At 43.9% G+C, this 16,415-nt stretch overlaps 1 protein-coding gene across 2 annotated transcripts in view; it reads left to right on the top strand.

The window, feature by feature from the left end:
• The window catches only part of PTGR1 (prostaglandin reductase 1), a 29,588-nt gene extending 15,014 nt beyond the window's left edge, over positions 1–14,574 (top strand). For both annotated transcript variants that reach the window (XM_073345616.1, XM_073345617.1), the window contains exons 4-11: positions 2,579–2,624; positions 3,591–3,650; positions 5,475–5,639; positions 6,979–7,096; positions 8,311–8,466; positions 11,274–11,379; positions 12,628–12,746; positions 13,757–14,574. In XM_073345616.1, coding sequence (XP_073201717.1) covers positions 2,579–2,624; positions 3,591–3,650; positions 5,475–5,639; positions 6,979–7,096; positions 8,311–8,466; positions 11,274–11,379; positions 12,628–12,746; positions 13,757–13,867 — 881 coding nt within the window. In that variant the 3' untranslated portion in view covers positions 13,868–14,574. The remainder of the gene's footprint in view (positions 1–2,578; positions 2,625–3,590; positions 3,651–5,474; positions 5,640–6,978; positions 7,097–8,310; positions 8,467–11,273; positions 11,380–12,627; positions 12,747–13,756) is intronic.
• Positions 14,575–16,415: the final 1,841 nt, after the last annotated feature.

Below are 16,415 nucleotides of genomic sequence, written 5' to 3'. Positions count from 1 at the left end.
TCCAGCAGTCATTCCAGTGGAATTTACAAAAATCCAGGATTTTTAAATACACTGCCTGCCCAGAGAGACAGAGAATGTACCTGTATGTGCCTGGGATTGCGCATTGGTTGTTTTTGTTTTTTTAAACAATCTGAATACATAAATAGTTGCAACAAGTGTTTCTTTGCCCTTCGGCACTAGCCATGCATCTGAGCATTAAGATATGATGCAGCATTATCTAATATATTGTTACATGATTAAGAGTATCAGAGATGTTAAAACATCTGGATATGGTTGCAGATGGCAGGTTTGAAATGTACATCCATTCCTGCATGTATTTAAGAAAACTTAGTTATTTCCCTTCCCCTTTAAATCCTTAAAGTGTGGGTGGGGATACCTTTAGATTAAATTTTTTTTTTAAAGCAGATTTTCCCTACTTAAGTTGGCTTTGAATGCAAAGAGACTAATCTGTTTAACTTTCTGGCTCTCATGTACTTGCACAGTTCTGTAATGTCTGGGTTGTATTAACAAACTCTTGCTGTCACTGATTACAGACACTTCCAACCCCAATCTTGCACCCCACGCCCCAGCATTCATTGCTTTGAAATGCTAACTTTTCTAATACCATTAGTTCTTGTAAACCACTAATGTTAAACAAACCAAACTGGTCCAAAATTACTAAACAACATCCCCTCCGTGATATTTAAGAGAGAAAAAGTAAATGGGGTATTACTATTTATGGCCAAAGTAATCTGCCTTGGGGCCTAAGGGTGGGTGAATGTGGTCTGTCTGCACCCTCTGTTGGTTGAATAATGCGAATAAAGGGTTTTATGCATGGGTCTTAAAAGGTAAGAGTTCTCTGTTTGGGTGCCTGGACTTCTGAGCCCCTTACAAAGGAACGGGATACAGCGGGGATGGGCAATTCTAAGGGCTGCAGAATCCACTGAAACCTTTTGGCAGGTCATACTTTTTTTTTTTGGTAGAGACGACATATTGCATAGCTTAAAAAAGTTTGCTACAGTACAGCATGTTAGCATACAATTATCTGTGTATTAACCATGTAAAAATGTTCTTAAATGTAAGAACAGAATGATGACTCACCGGTGCAGCACCTCCTGCTGGTCATCTGGACTTAGCTCACTCCAGCTCCAGAGCACCTTCTGCTGGCTGGTGTCTCACCTGTCTAAGCCCCTCCGTGTCCCTCCTGGACCCCAGTGCCCTTTACCTCAGAGTTTTGCCCCTGCAGTAGCCCCACTTTCTGGGTCTCCCCTCCTAGGGGAGCCCCAACCCTCTAAACCCACCTTGCCTCAATGGCAACTGCCAGTCATCATCTAGCCCCCCGCTCACTGGTGCGGACTGCAAGGGGTTAGGACCAGCTGCCTCTGCCTATTCCCAGGGTGTACCTCTGTAGCCCCAGTACCTTTGTAGGCCTTCACCAAAGTCTGCAGCCTAGGAGTTTACCAGTCTGGAGCTCCCCAGCTCCTCTTGCCCTTTTCTCCAGCACTGCTCAGCTTCAAAACCTTGCTCCCAGCAGCTAGCCCTTCCTACTCCAGGGCTAGGGTGAGACTCCTCTGTCTCCTGGCCCCCATAGCCCTTTTATCCAGACCAGCTGTGGACTGATTAAGCCAGCCACACCTGGCGCCAACAACCTCACCAGCCTCCTTCAACTGCTCTTAATCCCTTTTACTTTGGAGTGGGGCAGCCATCCCAATACAAGCCCCTTATAGATCATACAATTATCATACAATTAACATACAAACCTTTATCTACAACCCCCCACCCCCAAAGCCCCAGGTTAAACACACATCCTTCACTGGCTGACCTTTTTTCAGGGTGCAGAAGAGCCCACCAGCAGAAACACCTGCCTGCCCATGTTAAGCGCCACAATCTTCAGGAATGTGGACAAGCCCATGCCCCTGGACACCACCTCTGCCCCAGTCCCCACCACCTGGGATGCACAGCCCCTGCTCAGTAACCCCAGGCGCTGTCCACCAGGGCCATCCTGGAGGGATCCCAATGTGATCAAGGAGCTGCCTCCTCCTCCGGCCCTTACTCCGGATGGTGGGAAGAGCCGCCACCCTCCCTCTTTCAGCATCCTCTGCTCGGGGCTACCAGAGCCTCTTGCTGCTTCCCTCCCTCTGGGTGCAAGCAGAGCCACCACCTCTCAGGCTCTGATTTGGATGGGCCTGGAATCTAACTGGGTGGGTGATGGTCCACTTGGGCCCACCTGTGGCTATACCCATGGTGGGCCAAATAAAATGATCTAGCTGGCTGTATATGGCCCCATGGCCCATAGTTGCCTATCCCTGGGGTACTGGAAAGGAAGACCGGCTAAGGAGAAAAGGTGTGTCCCAAAAACCTTCCTTCCACAACAGTCTCAAAAACAAAACAGAAAGCTATGTCTGTTTGCCTTCTCTGCTAACAGTGTAGCAGTAACTTAGACAAAGCCTAGAAACTTGATTTGATCTCTGTCACTTTAGCTTAGTAGCTCTGCAAAGGGAATCCAGAGCACTCTGTGATAGGTCAGTGCACTGTCTTGTAACATTTGATATTTATTTACTGTAGGTCCTAATGTAATTGCTAATCCTTTTTATTGCAGATGTGCTGTTTGAAGCTGTGTTTCTCAGTGTTGATCCTTACATGAGGTACGCTTTTCTTTCTTCCTTTTTAGTTTAGTTTACTACTTTGAATTGCTACTTGAATCCTAAAAGCAGTGCTTATTTAGAGCCTCTGGCTTTCCACGGTCTTCTCAGGGGCTGCCTGCCCTATACAAACACCAAAGCCCCACCTTTGGCTTCACCAAAGTCCCTTTGACACTGTAGCAACTACCACATTGGTGGCCCTAGTTACAACACAGTATCCTCCCCACTTCCACAACATAAGGCTAAAGCGCAGTTCAGTCATGCAGAGTAGACCGGACTGAACTGTGCAATAACTATACTATGGCCATAGAATGTCACTGGGCTTTACTAAATTTTAATGGACCGTTCAGAAACTCAGGTGAAACGCAGTTCTGTTCATCTATGCTGCAAGTCCTAATTGTTGTTGTTATTACTATTTATATTCCAACAGAACCTAGTGGCTTCCACCGTGCTAGGTGCTGTGCATACACTCAGCAAGAGACACTCCCTGCCCTGAAGAGTTTAGTCTAAATAGACAGACAAGGGGCATGAGAATGGAAGTGTTATTACCTCCATTTTATAGATGGGGAACTGAGGCACAGAGAGATTACAGTCACAAAGGAAGTCTGTGGTAGAGCCAGGAATTAAACCCAGTTCTTCTGAGTCCCTGACCCGTGCCTTATCTTGAAGGTACTAGCCGGGTTCTCTAATTGTAACTGTAACCTCGTAATGGCAGGGGATGAGCATTTTGTAATAAATTATCCAGGCACGGTAGTTGATCAAAGGGCATCTCCACTCATGGGTGGTTGGCTAGGAACCATATTTTATTTTTGTTAAATTGAGAACGTAACTCTCTATCTCTCTGCAGATATCTGGCAGAGTCAGCAGTGAGACCCTCGGTGCACTGTGTCTTAATCAGACAATGGACAATAATCTGTTGTGACTATTTTGCACTTAATTAAGGCTCTATCTCCATTTTGTGTGTTTCAGACCTTATAGTGGGAGAATCATGAAAGAGGGAGACATCATGATAGGCAGTCAAGTGGCTAGGTAAGGTCTTCGTTAGTTGCTTGATTTCTTTTTTCCTAACTCACTATCATCTTTCCATGCAAGAGACTCAAAGCACTAGAGAAGGTACAGCATCACTTTTCAGAGATGACTGCATGCAGCCTATATTACTTTCTGTTAGCCAATGCAGCACATTAATAGGTATTATGTACACAATACTAATATAATATACATTATATACATAAAGTGTTGAGAAGTTATGTTAACGGTATGCCTTATGGTCTCCCCATGATTCTGTTCCCGCATGTTAAGTATCCCACAACACTTTGCGAATCTGAAGTCAGCAAATTGGCATTAGGAAAGCTGTCAAAGACAAGATACAGAAATGATGGGTCCAAGCAGAGGTTGGGATGTACCTCTATGTCCAACTTGTTTGGAATGTGCTATCCAAAACAGAGAGAGAGAGAAAGGTGCGGAAAAAGTAGTTAAGGAACTGGTGGGTTAGATCTTAGATGATGTATAGGGTGCTTTTTAACTTGTAATCAGCCATGATATAAATATGAGTGGTTCTGGGGGTGTATCATTGAGGCACACCTTCTGTGTAAGGAAGACATGCTGTGAGATAAGAATTGCATCCGGGAAGGAGGGTACGTATATCTCCTTTTTGTGTTGTGCTGTTTTTGTTTTTAGACAGTAAATTTGGCTAAGTTTGGTTGCTTGGCATATCAAACATTTTTCATTACGAATTGCAACTGGCTACACCTTTTAGTCAATACTTCTCTGGGTGGCCCCACATTTCCTGGCAGCTGCTTTCTTTATCAGTCTGTAACCTGTCAGAAAGCAAGTACGCCCTGTGAAGCTGTACTGCCTTCTAGTCCTACTTAAGAGTTTGTTCGGAGGCCTTGAAACAACCCTTACTTGTGTTTCTCACATGAGCAATGCCATTGAAGGGAGTTCTTACAAGACAGGGCAGGAAAGGCTAACATTGCACAAGTGGTCATATCCTGAAGTGTCCTCTTGTATGTAGGACGTGCTGTGTAATTGTTCACCCAGGAACGGTACAGTCAGCAATTCCAGCTGAGAATACTCTTAAGCCACCTTTTGCTGATAAGGCGTATTGTGACTTCACCGTTGCCAAGGAATGCTATACTGTCTCCATCATCATCAGACTTCTTTGTGGTCCTGTGTGGGGAAACGAGAGGTTGGGAGGAAATTTAAGTCCTAATCTTCTGAGCGAGAGGTCAGGTACCATCCATAGTTGTAACGCTTCATTTGAAACGAGCTGAGGAATTTGCAGTGTCTGGTGCCAAAGGATTGTGTGCATCTTCTGCTGAATTTTGTTGTTTTTGTTTGAATATCTTCATTATTAGGGTCCCAAGCCAATAGTTTTCAGGCTGTTCTTAAAGAGCCCTTCCTGTCCTAAAACAGGAGCAGCCTTTAGAAGGTGAAATGCCTTCAGCCTTTGAAAAGGGACCTGGTTTACTGAATAAGGAACTGCCTCTTCTCCTCTGCCCCTGTGATATACCATTTCCCCAACCTTCCTCTCGCCTTCTGGCCCAGCTGCAGGGATCAACTCAGGATTCAAACTGAACTGGTGTTTCAATCAGAGTTTTGGCTTGGGATCCTCCCTAACATATATTAGGCGCATAGGTCTGATCCAGTGTGGTAATTCCTATGGCCATGTACCAGCTGTTTCAGAAAAAGGTGCAGGAAATGTGCAGTGTAGCTAGTTTTGTGTTCATCTGCCTAGAGGGAGCATTTCCTCCTAACCCTCTCATAACCCCATGTGTTAGCCCTACGTAAATATTTAGTAAAGCTAGGGAGAAGGAGCTGTTTGTAAAGTGTGGCTTTCGTTTGTCTTCTCAGAGTTGTGGAAAGCAAGAATCCCACCTACCCAGTAGGGACCTATGTTGTGGCTAATTCAGGCTGGAAAACTCACTTCATCTCTGATGGGAAAGATCTACAGCTGCTTCCTCCTTGGCCGGAAAAGATTCCCAGATCTTTGGCTCTTGGGACAATTGGCATGCCAGGGTAAGTCATAGCTCATGCTATATAAAGACTAACCAAACTTCGCTGCATTAAGATTTCCAGCCATCTGTGTGCAGGCTCTACCATGCCCCACATGCTCTGAGAGGCTCTTGCCTCTGAAGAGGGACTGAATTTTGACCCATCCTGTGGGTGGGAGGCTTATAGCTCTAAATCTCCATTTGGAGCCTCTTTTTTCCTTACTTGGAGCCCACACAGTTGCTTCTTGGCCCTATGGTGATGGGGCCAGAGTATTGTGCTGGAATCAGAGGTGAAAGTAAGCTGGTATGCCCGAGTACGGTGTACCGGCAAGAGTGGTACACCGTACCAGACCGGCTTCCCCAGGCGGCAATTTGAAGGGCCTGAGGCTCCCAGCAGAGGCTGGAGCCCCGGGTCCTTTAAATTGCCACCAGAGCCCCGCTGCCAGAGCCGGTGGAGATTTAAAGGGCCCGGGGTGGTAGCGACGGCTGGAGCCCCAGGCCCTTTAAATGGCCCCCGAGCCACCAGCCGCCTCTGCAGCTGGTAGCTCCAGGGGTGATTTAAAGGGCCCGGGGCTCCCAGCTGCCACTACTGCAGCTGGAGCCCAGGGCCCTTTTTAAATCTTGATTTAAAGGGCCTGGGGTGCTAAAGGCCCCACTTCTTCCGGTTGAGGAGCCACCCCCTGCTGAGGACTCCGGCGTACCAGTAAATCCTTTAAGTTAGTTTCACCCCTGGCTGGAATTAAAAAGCAGGCCAAGGGCCCAGTCCAACAGGCATTAGAGTTGATGGAAGGGACTCCTTTTGATTTCAGTAGTAACTAGCCAGGGTTCATAAAATACTGATCTTGCTCCGCTGATTTCTCCGTATTTCCAGAGTTTGCACAAAGATGGAAACATATGCAGCTGTAGAATTCTACAGTCAAATAGCAGCATCAAAAGCACATCTATACCTATTGAACAGACCTACTGTTCATGGTGACCCTGCCCTAAATACAGAAGAAATTCCATTCCACTCATGCTTTCTGTTGCCTACTTCCTCCTAACTTACTTCTTTTCTTACCTCTATATTTGTAGAAGGACAAGCCCCATGGAAAGCTTTCAGCTTGCTATTTGTGATCTGTGCAGAACAGAAGCTTCTTAACATTTATTTTAAAAATGGGCAAGATGTGTAGCTTTCCACATTCAAATAGCTTGAATGGATTTTGTACACATTATAAATAATTTCTAGTACTTCATATAGAATGAGGAAAAAGAATCTGTAATGGGATGAGATATCCCCTCCCCTGGGAAGCTACATGAAGCATGACCCGACTTTGTGTTTGTAATGTCTCCACCAATCTCCACTGATCATTTCCTTCCTCTTTCAGCCTCACTGCATACTTCGGCCTATTTGAGATCTGCAAGATAAGAGCAGGAGACACGGTGCTGGTTACTGCAGCAGCTGGCGCTGTGGGTTCAGTGGTGGGGCAGATTGCTAAAATCGGAGTGAGTGGCTTGAATTGTTCATATGAACACCAAAGACTAAGGAGAGGAGTGGAGGGATTTGCATGCTTAGGAGGAAGGGGGACAGTGTCTCTTAGAGCGGACTTGCCCCAGGGAATAAATAAAATATGCCATGACCAACTCCTGCCTGCACTTATCATTCAGCTGCTGCAAACCTTGCAACCAGCACTCTCCGGAGCCAGTGATACAGCACGTGCATTCCTGGTCAGTGGCCCTAGCTGCCCCTGAGTTGGCAGTTGGCCCCTACCCCATAGCGTGTGTTTAGCTGTAGAGGATCACTCCATTGTCACTACACCACAAGCCAGTCTTCACCTGTCAACAACATACAATATATGTACCTTACAGCAGTAGTTCTCAATCAGTGGCCTGGGGTCCCCTGGGAAGGCCACAAGCAAGTTATAGGGGGCAGCCAACCAGGGCCAGTATTAGACTCATTGCCCAGGGCAGAAAGCCATAGCCCCACCATGCAGGGCTGAAGCTTGGGGCCCTGCCCCCTGGGGCTGAAGCCAAAGCCTAAAAAACTTAGTTTTGTGGGGGCCTGTGTTATGGGGCCCTGAGCAATTGCCCTGCTTGCTAACCCATAACACTGGCCCTGGCTTTTATATGCAGAAAAACAGTTGTGGCACAGGTGGGCCCTGGAGTTTTTATAGCATGGGCTGGGGTGGGGGAGGGGTGGTGGCACTCAGAAAGAAAAAGTTTGAGAACCCCTGCCTTACAGGAGATTAAAATGTTGGGGGGAAAAGGGAAGAGTGTACACACTTCTAGAAACATTTTTCTCTGTCGTTAACACAAAGAGAAATGGTCTGAAATGTGGCTTGTCATATGTCATAAATTTAACCCATTCAGTGATGGATCCTTGAAAATGACAATCTTCCTTTTTAAGATCCCTGTAGCTAAAGCACAGAGGCTAACGGAACATCTATAAAATACATTAGTGTAGCAGTTCAAAGTCCCATGTTGCCTGATGGCTACTTTCTGTGCAGGGCAAAGAGAAGTAGGGGAGATCAGCTTTCACAGGGCAACTCAAGGCAGTGGGAGCTGGGGATGTAGGGAACCTGCAGCATTCCAAAGCTGTGCAGGGGAAGGAAAAGGTGAGTTGCAGGCTCTACTGTCTGGTGGCATGTAGCATCTCATTTGTATCTTGTATTTTATGCTGAAACCACCTGTGAGTTAAGATGTATTTTCTGTTCCTCCAGGGTTGTAAAGTGGTTGGCTGCGCAGGCTCAGATAAAAAGGTTGCTTATCTGAAACAGATTGGCTTTGATGAAGCCTTTAACTATAAGGCTGTAGGATCCTTGGAAGAAGCACTGAGAAAGGCCTCACCCGCTGGCTACGACTGCTACTTTGATAACGTGAGTTCAAACTAGGATTGGCAAGAGTGCAGCTTGTTGCAAAAGTCCACATCTTTCTGACGTGCATGTGCACTTGGAATGTTGTGGCCTCATCCTGTGAGAAATAGCCCCATTAGAGAAGGTCAGGGCTCACGCTGTTTCAGTTTTCCCTTTCAAATTCCTAGTTGCTAGCAAAAACTGCTGGCCTGTGTTTTCATGAAATTCTGAAGTTCCAGTTCAGGAGCATTGGAAAGGAGGAATAACGCTGAAACAGGGAGTTGATTTGCACAATTGTTCTTGCTTTCACTGTTTGGGGATAGGGAGAGGAAAGTTGTACTTTGGCTATATGTAAAATTAATCTAAGGTTGCGTGTCAGCGGCAGGTCTGAGGGGTTCGGACAGTGGAAGGATGGTCATGTATTTAAGCCACTTGACTGTGACTTGGTAGATCTAGGTTTAGATCTAGGTGTGACAATGGGCAAATTACTTGATCTCTTTGTGCCTCAGTTCTCCAGCTATACAATGGGGATAACAGCACTTCTTTTATTCTGCTCTTTGGCTCCGTTTAGATTGTAAGGTTTTGGGGGCAGGGACGGTCTCCCTGTCTGTACGGTACCTAGCACAATGATCTAATATGTAGCACTAGCATAAAATAATAGGACAAGCTACAATGAATTTAAAAAAGCAAAATAGACATGCTGGCTCATTATAATCAAAATGCTCCTAGTATTACTATAGAAACTGTATAAAACTAAAAGCATAACTAATAGTTTAAAACAACTCCTTCACCTGCCCGCTGGCTCAGGAAGGCCAGCATGACTCTTCACCACCACAGCTTTCTCCCTTCAGCCTCTGCAAAGGCAGTGGGAAAAGCAGCACAACACAGCAATTCTTAAGCCAGTGAGCGGCTCTGACTTTTTTTCCCCAGAAAGATCAAAGCAGTCAAGAAATCCCTGACAAACCATTGGCTCCGATAAGTGTTCTTGCTCACTTAATGGTCCCTCCTGCCCCGATTTGGCAGCCCTCAACGTTTTCAGGGAAAATGGTTACCATCACAATGCATCCCCTGCCCCTCCCTTCCAGCAACATGGAAAAGTCCCCAAATGTCAATTACAGATTTAAAAAAAAACCTTTTATCTTCATAGGTTTTCTTGACAAGCATATGCCCTTATTCATAATAAGGTGTGGCTTCATCATGGAAGACACTTAGTCATCCTGAGCTAGATGGTAAATTGGTGTAGATGCATTCCATTTGGTGGCACTCCACTGACTTTCAGCAGTGGAGGACCTGTCCATCTAGGGGTGACAGAGCCCTGGACACACATCTTGGGTGGCAGGTTGGGAAAATAGCCATCAGTACCATGACTACATCAACCATGTTTCAGTTCTAGCAGATTCTAGCTATTCAGCCTTTGCCTCAATTAGGCGTGTTAGACTGCATGAGCTAGATTGATTTCGCTCGGTGTAATAATACTTTCAAAAGCTCTAGTCAAGGCAAGTTGTTCTTTCGTAGATCCAAACTGGTTAAGGTAAAGCCTAGGCTCCCATCTGACATGATCTCACACCATACCTTTAAATCCCAGTCAACAGTGTCTCTGGTGCCCTGCAGATGTTGGGTGAGCATTTGGAAAGTAGCCGCCCTATGGACATATTGTTTGAATGAAAGTCAACAGCTGAGACCATATGCGGGGAGGGTGGTAAGGATGAAAGAAACACAGTGTTAATACTCCCCTAAAATGCTCAGGGCATGACCTCTGGAAATAGCTTGGCTATGGAGCAGGATTTACAGCCTTTTCCCAGAAGCGGGCTGACATCAGCACAGCTGGTGCACAAATGAAAACATCTCCACTTAGAAACACACAGAAAAATATTCAATATTTTGCCAAGCAAATGGAAAAAGCATGATGCCAGTGAAGCTTTGTCAAGCTGAGGAGAGGATGTTACAAAATACTTCTTGCACAGACTCCTTTGAGAAAGCTGTGGAACAGTAGCTTACTACCGTTTGTCTAATGGTTTAAATAATTAGCACTCCTGCACCAGGCAGGCCATTTGGAAGATCTGATCATTCCAGTGCTGGAGTCCTAATGGGATATACTGTAAATATAATACTGTCAGCAGAAATTCTTGCTTGGTATTTTGGTGCTACTTTCAAGATCCTGCCCAGTTTACCTCTTAGCACTTAGTCTTCTAAGTCCCTTTGTACCTGCACTCTGCCAGCAAAGCCTTCCTCTTGTCCACTCCCCTTTTCACATTTGCCCTAGATCAGCTGCTTTCCCCCCCACACACACCCTTCCTAAAAAACTCTGCTTCTAGTTAGACTTCACCTGCTAACCATCCACCTCCTTTCTCATACCATGCCTCTGTTTAACCTCACTCACCTTTCCAGGTTGATATTAAATTAGATCCAAGGTGTTCATCTTGCTGCTCTCAAATTCAATCTCTTCCTGGTCCTTCATCTAATTTAGATGAACATTTCAGGGCAGGTACTATGTCCTCTTATGTATTTTTAAAATGCTATCTAAATAGGAAACTGCATGCCCATAGGACCCTGACCCTCAGTCTTGATATTCTAGAACTGTGAAATAACATATAGCAGAGATGGGCGCAGAGCAGTGCTTCTGAGTCAAACACTTCCAAATAAGGGCCTGCTCTTACAAGCACTTAAGCTTATGAGTAACTTCACTCTAGCAACTAACCCCTCATTAGATCTGCACTGCTCAATGGGATAACTCACATGAAAGTTATGTACATGCTTAAACATTTACAAGTTCAGCCCCCAATGATCAATATAGGTTTTATGTCACTTTATCTATGTTCTGACTACTTTAGGTGGGTGGAGAGTTTTCAAGTATTGTTCTGAATCAAATGAAGAAATTTGGCCGGATTGCTGTGTGCGGAGCCATCTCTGGATACAATGACACAGTGCCCCAGAAAGGTATGAGGCTTTTGGTCAGTTTTTATGGTGAAAAAAATAAAACTTTCCTCTTTGAATTCTTTTAATGGCTTTTATGTTGCTTCAATGTGAAACAAACCCTCAATTAAAATATATATTTTTGTCAAGCAAATTCATCCCCCATGCTGTATTTTTAGGACAAAGTTAATCAATCTTGTATTCTGTGCCTCAAAAAAAAAAAAAAGATGTATTTGCCCAGAATTAAAACAGAACAAACTTAGTTCATGGCCCTTTCCCACCATGGAATGGTAAAGCTTCACAGAAACAGCAAGGCTCATTGTAGTCAAAAGCTGCATCTGAGTAAATAGGAATGAATATGGCAAGGGATGGAGATATCCCTCAAATGGGAGAACTCCTCACTTCAATAATAACTGATCTTTGATATTTAACATTAAATAGTTCCAGATGGACAATAGGACAATGAGATTTATCTACCAAGATGATGTGGGGGAAATGAACATTGGTTTAACAGGAATGGGGAAGAGAGTAGTGATGGGCAACCACCATAGAAATAACTGTCCAAGAAGTGCAAATTACTAATTTTCAGCAAAAGCAGTGACTGGACCTCTCACCTAAAATAGCAGCAGCAAGAAAGGAATCCCTTGCAGAGTACAACCAGAGAACTCACTGTAACAGACCTGGTGACAGTTAGTATGGGATTTAAATGAGACTGAGTCACTCTTGCACACCACTAGAGGGCAGTAGAGAATGATGAGCTGGGTTGTTTCAAGAATTCCAACTTTATCTTTAGGGTGGTATTTACTTAATGTTCTAAATTAAACAGCAATGGTAAAACAGCCTGATACATGCTATTTCTCTAGCAAAGCTGATTACATAGTTCAGCTATCTAGATAGAAAAGTTCTTTCCCTAGGGCTTTAGATGGTTTTACTTTTATGGTGGGATTTGTATTGATATTAAGTACTGTCAACTCAATTGAAATCAATGGGAACTGGGGGGGAGGGGTAAGGAGAGAATAAAAAAAATTAAATGTCTGACATTCCAGGTTCCTTGGTCAGTGCTCTAACCACTGGCCTATGGGGAGGGGTGGTCTGCACCACCAGTATCACAATTTTGTGCAGGGCCCAATCTGGTCAAGAAGTGCAGCCTGGGGCTGATGACACACTGACTAACTTGGCTTTACCAGCATCTCAGCTTCTCCTTACTGCAGATTGGTTTGGTTTTAAACCAAGTAATATTACTGCTCTTTTGTCTATTACCATTTCCAACAGGACCTTATGTTCAGATTCCAATGATCTTCAATGAGCTTTGCATGGAAGGATTTCTTGTCTCTCGGTGGAATCACAAGCGTGAGGAGGCCCTGAAGATACTGTTAAGATGGGTTGTTGAGGTAAGAAATGGACAGTTTCTCAGACTAGTCTGAACTTATGCTGCTATTTCCTTCTTTACAAAAGACTACACTAACAAGAGTCAAGTCTGCTGTCATACACTGCTCTTCCATACCCAACATGTCCCTCAAGCAGGGGTTGTGTGTAGGGGGAGAGGCAGAGTCAAACCATGCTGAACACAATACAGAAGAGGAAGAGTGCATGCAGCAGTCAAAACTATGCTTGGCCAAAAATGAAGGGGCAACGTACCAAACTCAGCTCATCTCTACTGTAAGGTCAGTTAACTGATGAGTGAGAAGGGGGCCAGGGATATCCCTAAACATAAGTGCAAGTCTCTTAAGACCCACTTCAAAACTAGTCCAACTACTTTGCCTTTTTTGCCACCTGGCAAATATCTGAAGTACTTGCTCTATTCCTTCCCCCTCCACTAACAGCATGGCCAATTTTTGTGAATTTTTTTTTAAACCACCTCAGTTTGGTTGCAGAAAAGCTTGAAAATGAGCCCTAAAGACAACACTAAGCATCAAAGAACCATAAAGTTGTTGTGGGGCCTATTACAGCTTTTGAACACTTGATGTTGGCAATACTGCACTTACTAGGGGAGGAAGAGAAATCTTGTTTCTGGAGTTCTAATGCTCCACACCTGAAGACTGAGTTCTGTTAGACCTATTGCAGCTAGTCTCTGCAGAAGTAACTGATCCTTAGGGAATTTGGCATCAGTCAGAGGAACAATGGTAGGTGGGCCACCAAAAGCAGCAACCATGTTTAAATCACTTTTGCTGATCAGTATTTAATGGTGAGGTCACTAAAATAAACCAAAAACTTCACTACAGACATTACTGTTTATTCAAAAGGTGAGCTCTTTAGCTGATGTAAACAGGTACAACTCCATTGACTTCAGAGCTACCACAGTTCACATCAGCTGCTAGGAATTATGAGTTGAATGGATCTAGCTACAGTTTAGACCACCTGCACAGTAAAAGTTGAGTAAAAATTGTTTCTCTTTCCACAGGGGAAAATTAAGTGTGAAGAACATGTTACTGAAGGATTTGAAAAAATGCCAGCAGCTTTCATGGGAATGTTAAAGGGAGAAAACCTTGGAAAAGCAGTAGTAAAAGTGTAAAGGGCATGTGGTTTGTTCCATGAGGAAAGCCATACCAATAAATAGCTTGTCTATCTTGTCACCAAATGTTCAGCCATAATTCACTAAATACTTTAGCCCATTAAAAATTATGTTCAAATTAGACAAGTCTCCAATTGGCTTCTTCAAATACAATGCTACAACAAATTGTTGCTCCTGCAGTTATGCAATTAATCCACTTTATCACAGCTTTTATCAGTCCTCATTGATAAATGTGATTGAGGCTTATAAGAATGCACTACTCTACTAATTTATGGGTATTTTGAAAATTGCCAGCCAGGTAAACTTTCAGTGCTGCTATATGGCTTTATACTGAGGATCTGACTTTTTTAAAATGCAGGTAACCTTAACTGAGCTGCTTGACAGCCTGATGTGAACTAAGGTCCATGCAGAGAGCAGAAGTCAACTGCAATCTTTTAAATACTCTGCGCTACAGTTATTTAACTAGATTTGTACTAGATCCCCTTAAAATGTAGATTTTATTCTGTAGCTAATAACATGCTTGTCAGAGTCACAGCAACATATAGCCCAGGAGTAATCTGATGAAGTAGTTTAGAGCTGTTCTAATACTGTATTGTCATGCAAAGAAAGATCACCCATTAAATGGTCAAATATTCAACTAGTGTTTATCAATAAGATTAACAAAATTGTTCTTATCTTGACAATAAACTGACTACATGGAGTGGCAATATTTGACTTTGTTTTTGTGCATAAATAACCTGACTGATCAGCTATGAATTCCAGATTAATTTGGGAAAGCCTGACATCTGCCAACTTTGTCATTTAACCTGAACCTTTTCCCATCTGTTTTACATACAACCCCCTTCCCTTAGACCATACCCACCATATCAATTTGAGAACAACTCCTTATTTTAAACTCAAACAGCTCTTCATATTCACTAGGACAAGTATATATCCACATCTAGGAAATTCTGCAGGAACTTAGTGGTCACATGCCTTTACCTCCTGTGAGCTGAGTGCCTAAGACTATCTCTTGTGTTGTGGAAGAGTAAGTGAGGTCCAGATAGACAAAAGTGCTCAACTCAAAGATATTGAATATAGCCTAAGATGGAGAGCTTGTAGTAGTAAGTACCTTGAATAACATCAGAGCTCCCCATCTGCAGGTGCACATAGAAACAGCAAACTTTATGGAGACAACAGGGAGGTCAGAGCCCCTAAAAATGATGAATAAGGTGTAAACAGACTGCCTGATGCCTTTTACCTGGCAACTAAAAAGGTTCACACAGCATGCTCACATCATCCAAGTGGGGGCTTATTATATTAGCTCTACTGGCTATCACAGATAAATGAATACTGAATGTATTAAGTGCTACAGCAGCTAATGCACCTTAAAATTAGGCAACAGCCCCTGTTGCCAAGACAGATTAGGTTCTGCATGGGCTCCAGGAAGCCCAATGGAGTCCAAAGTCAACATCTTATAAAGAAAAAACCTGAAGTGTCCTATGCCTGACACTAAGGCAATAGCAAACATCCCTGCTAGATTCTTAACTATCATGTGGTATAAAGAATACATCTTTAGCCTTCCAGTTGTCAGTGCACTACAACTATCTTAACTTCACAAAGAGCCTGAAGGTTAGGGCAGTTGACTCACCTATTGCCAAGGAACACAGGCTTGAGAGCTTAAGAGTTATCTAGGAAAAAAGACTCAAGCACAACTTTGATAGTCAATGAGAATTACAGCCTGCAGCTCCACTGCTCTTGATGAAGAGATAGCAAGTAATTCTGGCTGAAAGCAAGCCCTGGCCCACTCCCACAAATACAGCTCTGCCTTCTTGCTGAAGAAGAATGGGAGACCAGGACACATCTTCTAAAAAAAAGAATATCTTCCTATAATAGGTCAGCCTTGACAGGTTTTGCAATTTTTTTTTTAAACTTGATCTGTAAATTCTACCTATGCTGATTTGTGCTAGGGAATGCAGTACTAAACTATTAAGTTTGATGATCCATGCAATAAAACCTCCTAGCCACCAACTTATTATAAGGTTGCTATGTGATGAATTAATGCACAAGATGTCACACTAAGTTCCCAGTTCTAGTCAGCTGAGTTCAACAGTGTGACAGCAGGAATCGTTTGTAATTTATGAAGCTTGTGTCTGCCTCACTTTCCCTTTGTGCTTTTGATTGCTACTCAAGAGGAGCAAAAGGTAAACACTGCTCTTGGAGTGAGAGACATGAGGTGTTGGTGTCAATGGGTCATTAAAGAACTTAGTTGATATGGGTTGGTTTCACCGAGAATCAAAGAAACAAGGCAAACCCCAAAGACTTTATCAACACTTAACTCTGGAAGGCAGATGCAAATACTCAGTGCATTGTGCCCTAAAGGGCTGCAGGAGCCTTGTACTGTACAAGTCTGTCTAGATTTGTCACAGGGAACTAAAGACAGACAGGTATTGCTAGTGCCTCAAGACCTCACCCAGTCATAGAGAGCAGGGGCCTGACCCTTTGGAATGGTGTGGGTCCTTGGGCACTCCCAGGGGACTGGTTACCGGTGGGGAATATACCGGACGCT

The sequence above is a fragment of the Lepidochelys kempii genome, chromosome 5 (genome assembly GCF_965140265.1).
Source record: "Lepidochelys kempii isolate rLepKem1 chromosome 5, rLepKem1.hap2, whole genome shotgun sequence".
Taxonomy (NCBI): Eukaryota; Metazoa; Chordata; order Testudines; family Cheloniidae; genus Lepidochelys; species Lepidochelys kempii.
The sequence above is the reverse complement of the archived record's forward strand: the minus strand, read 5'-3'. Positions and strand labels throughout refer to the sequence as shown.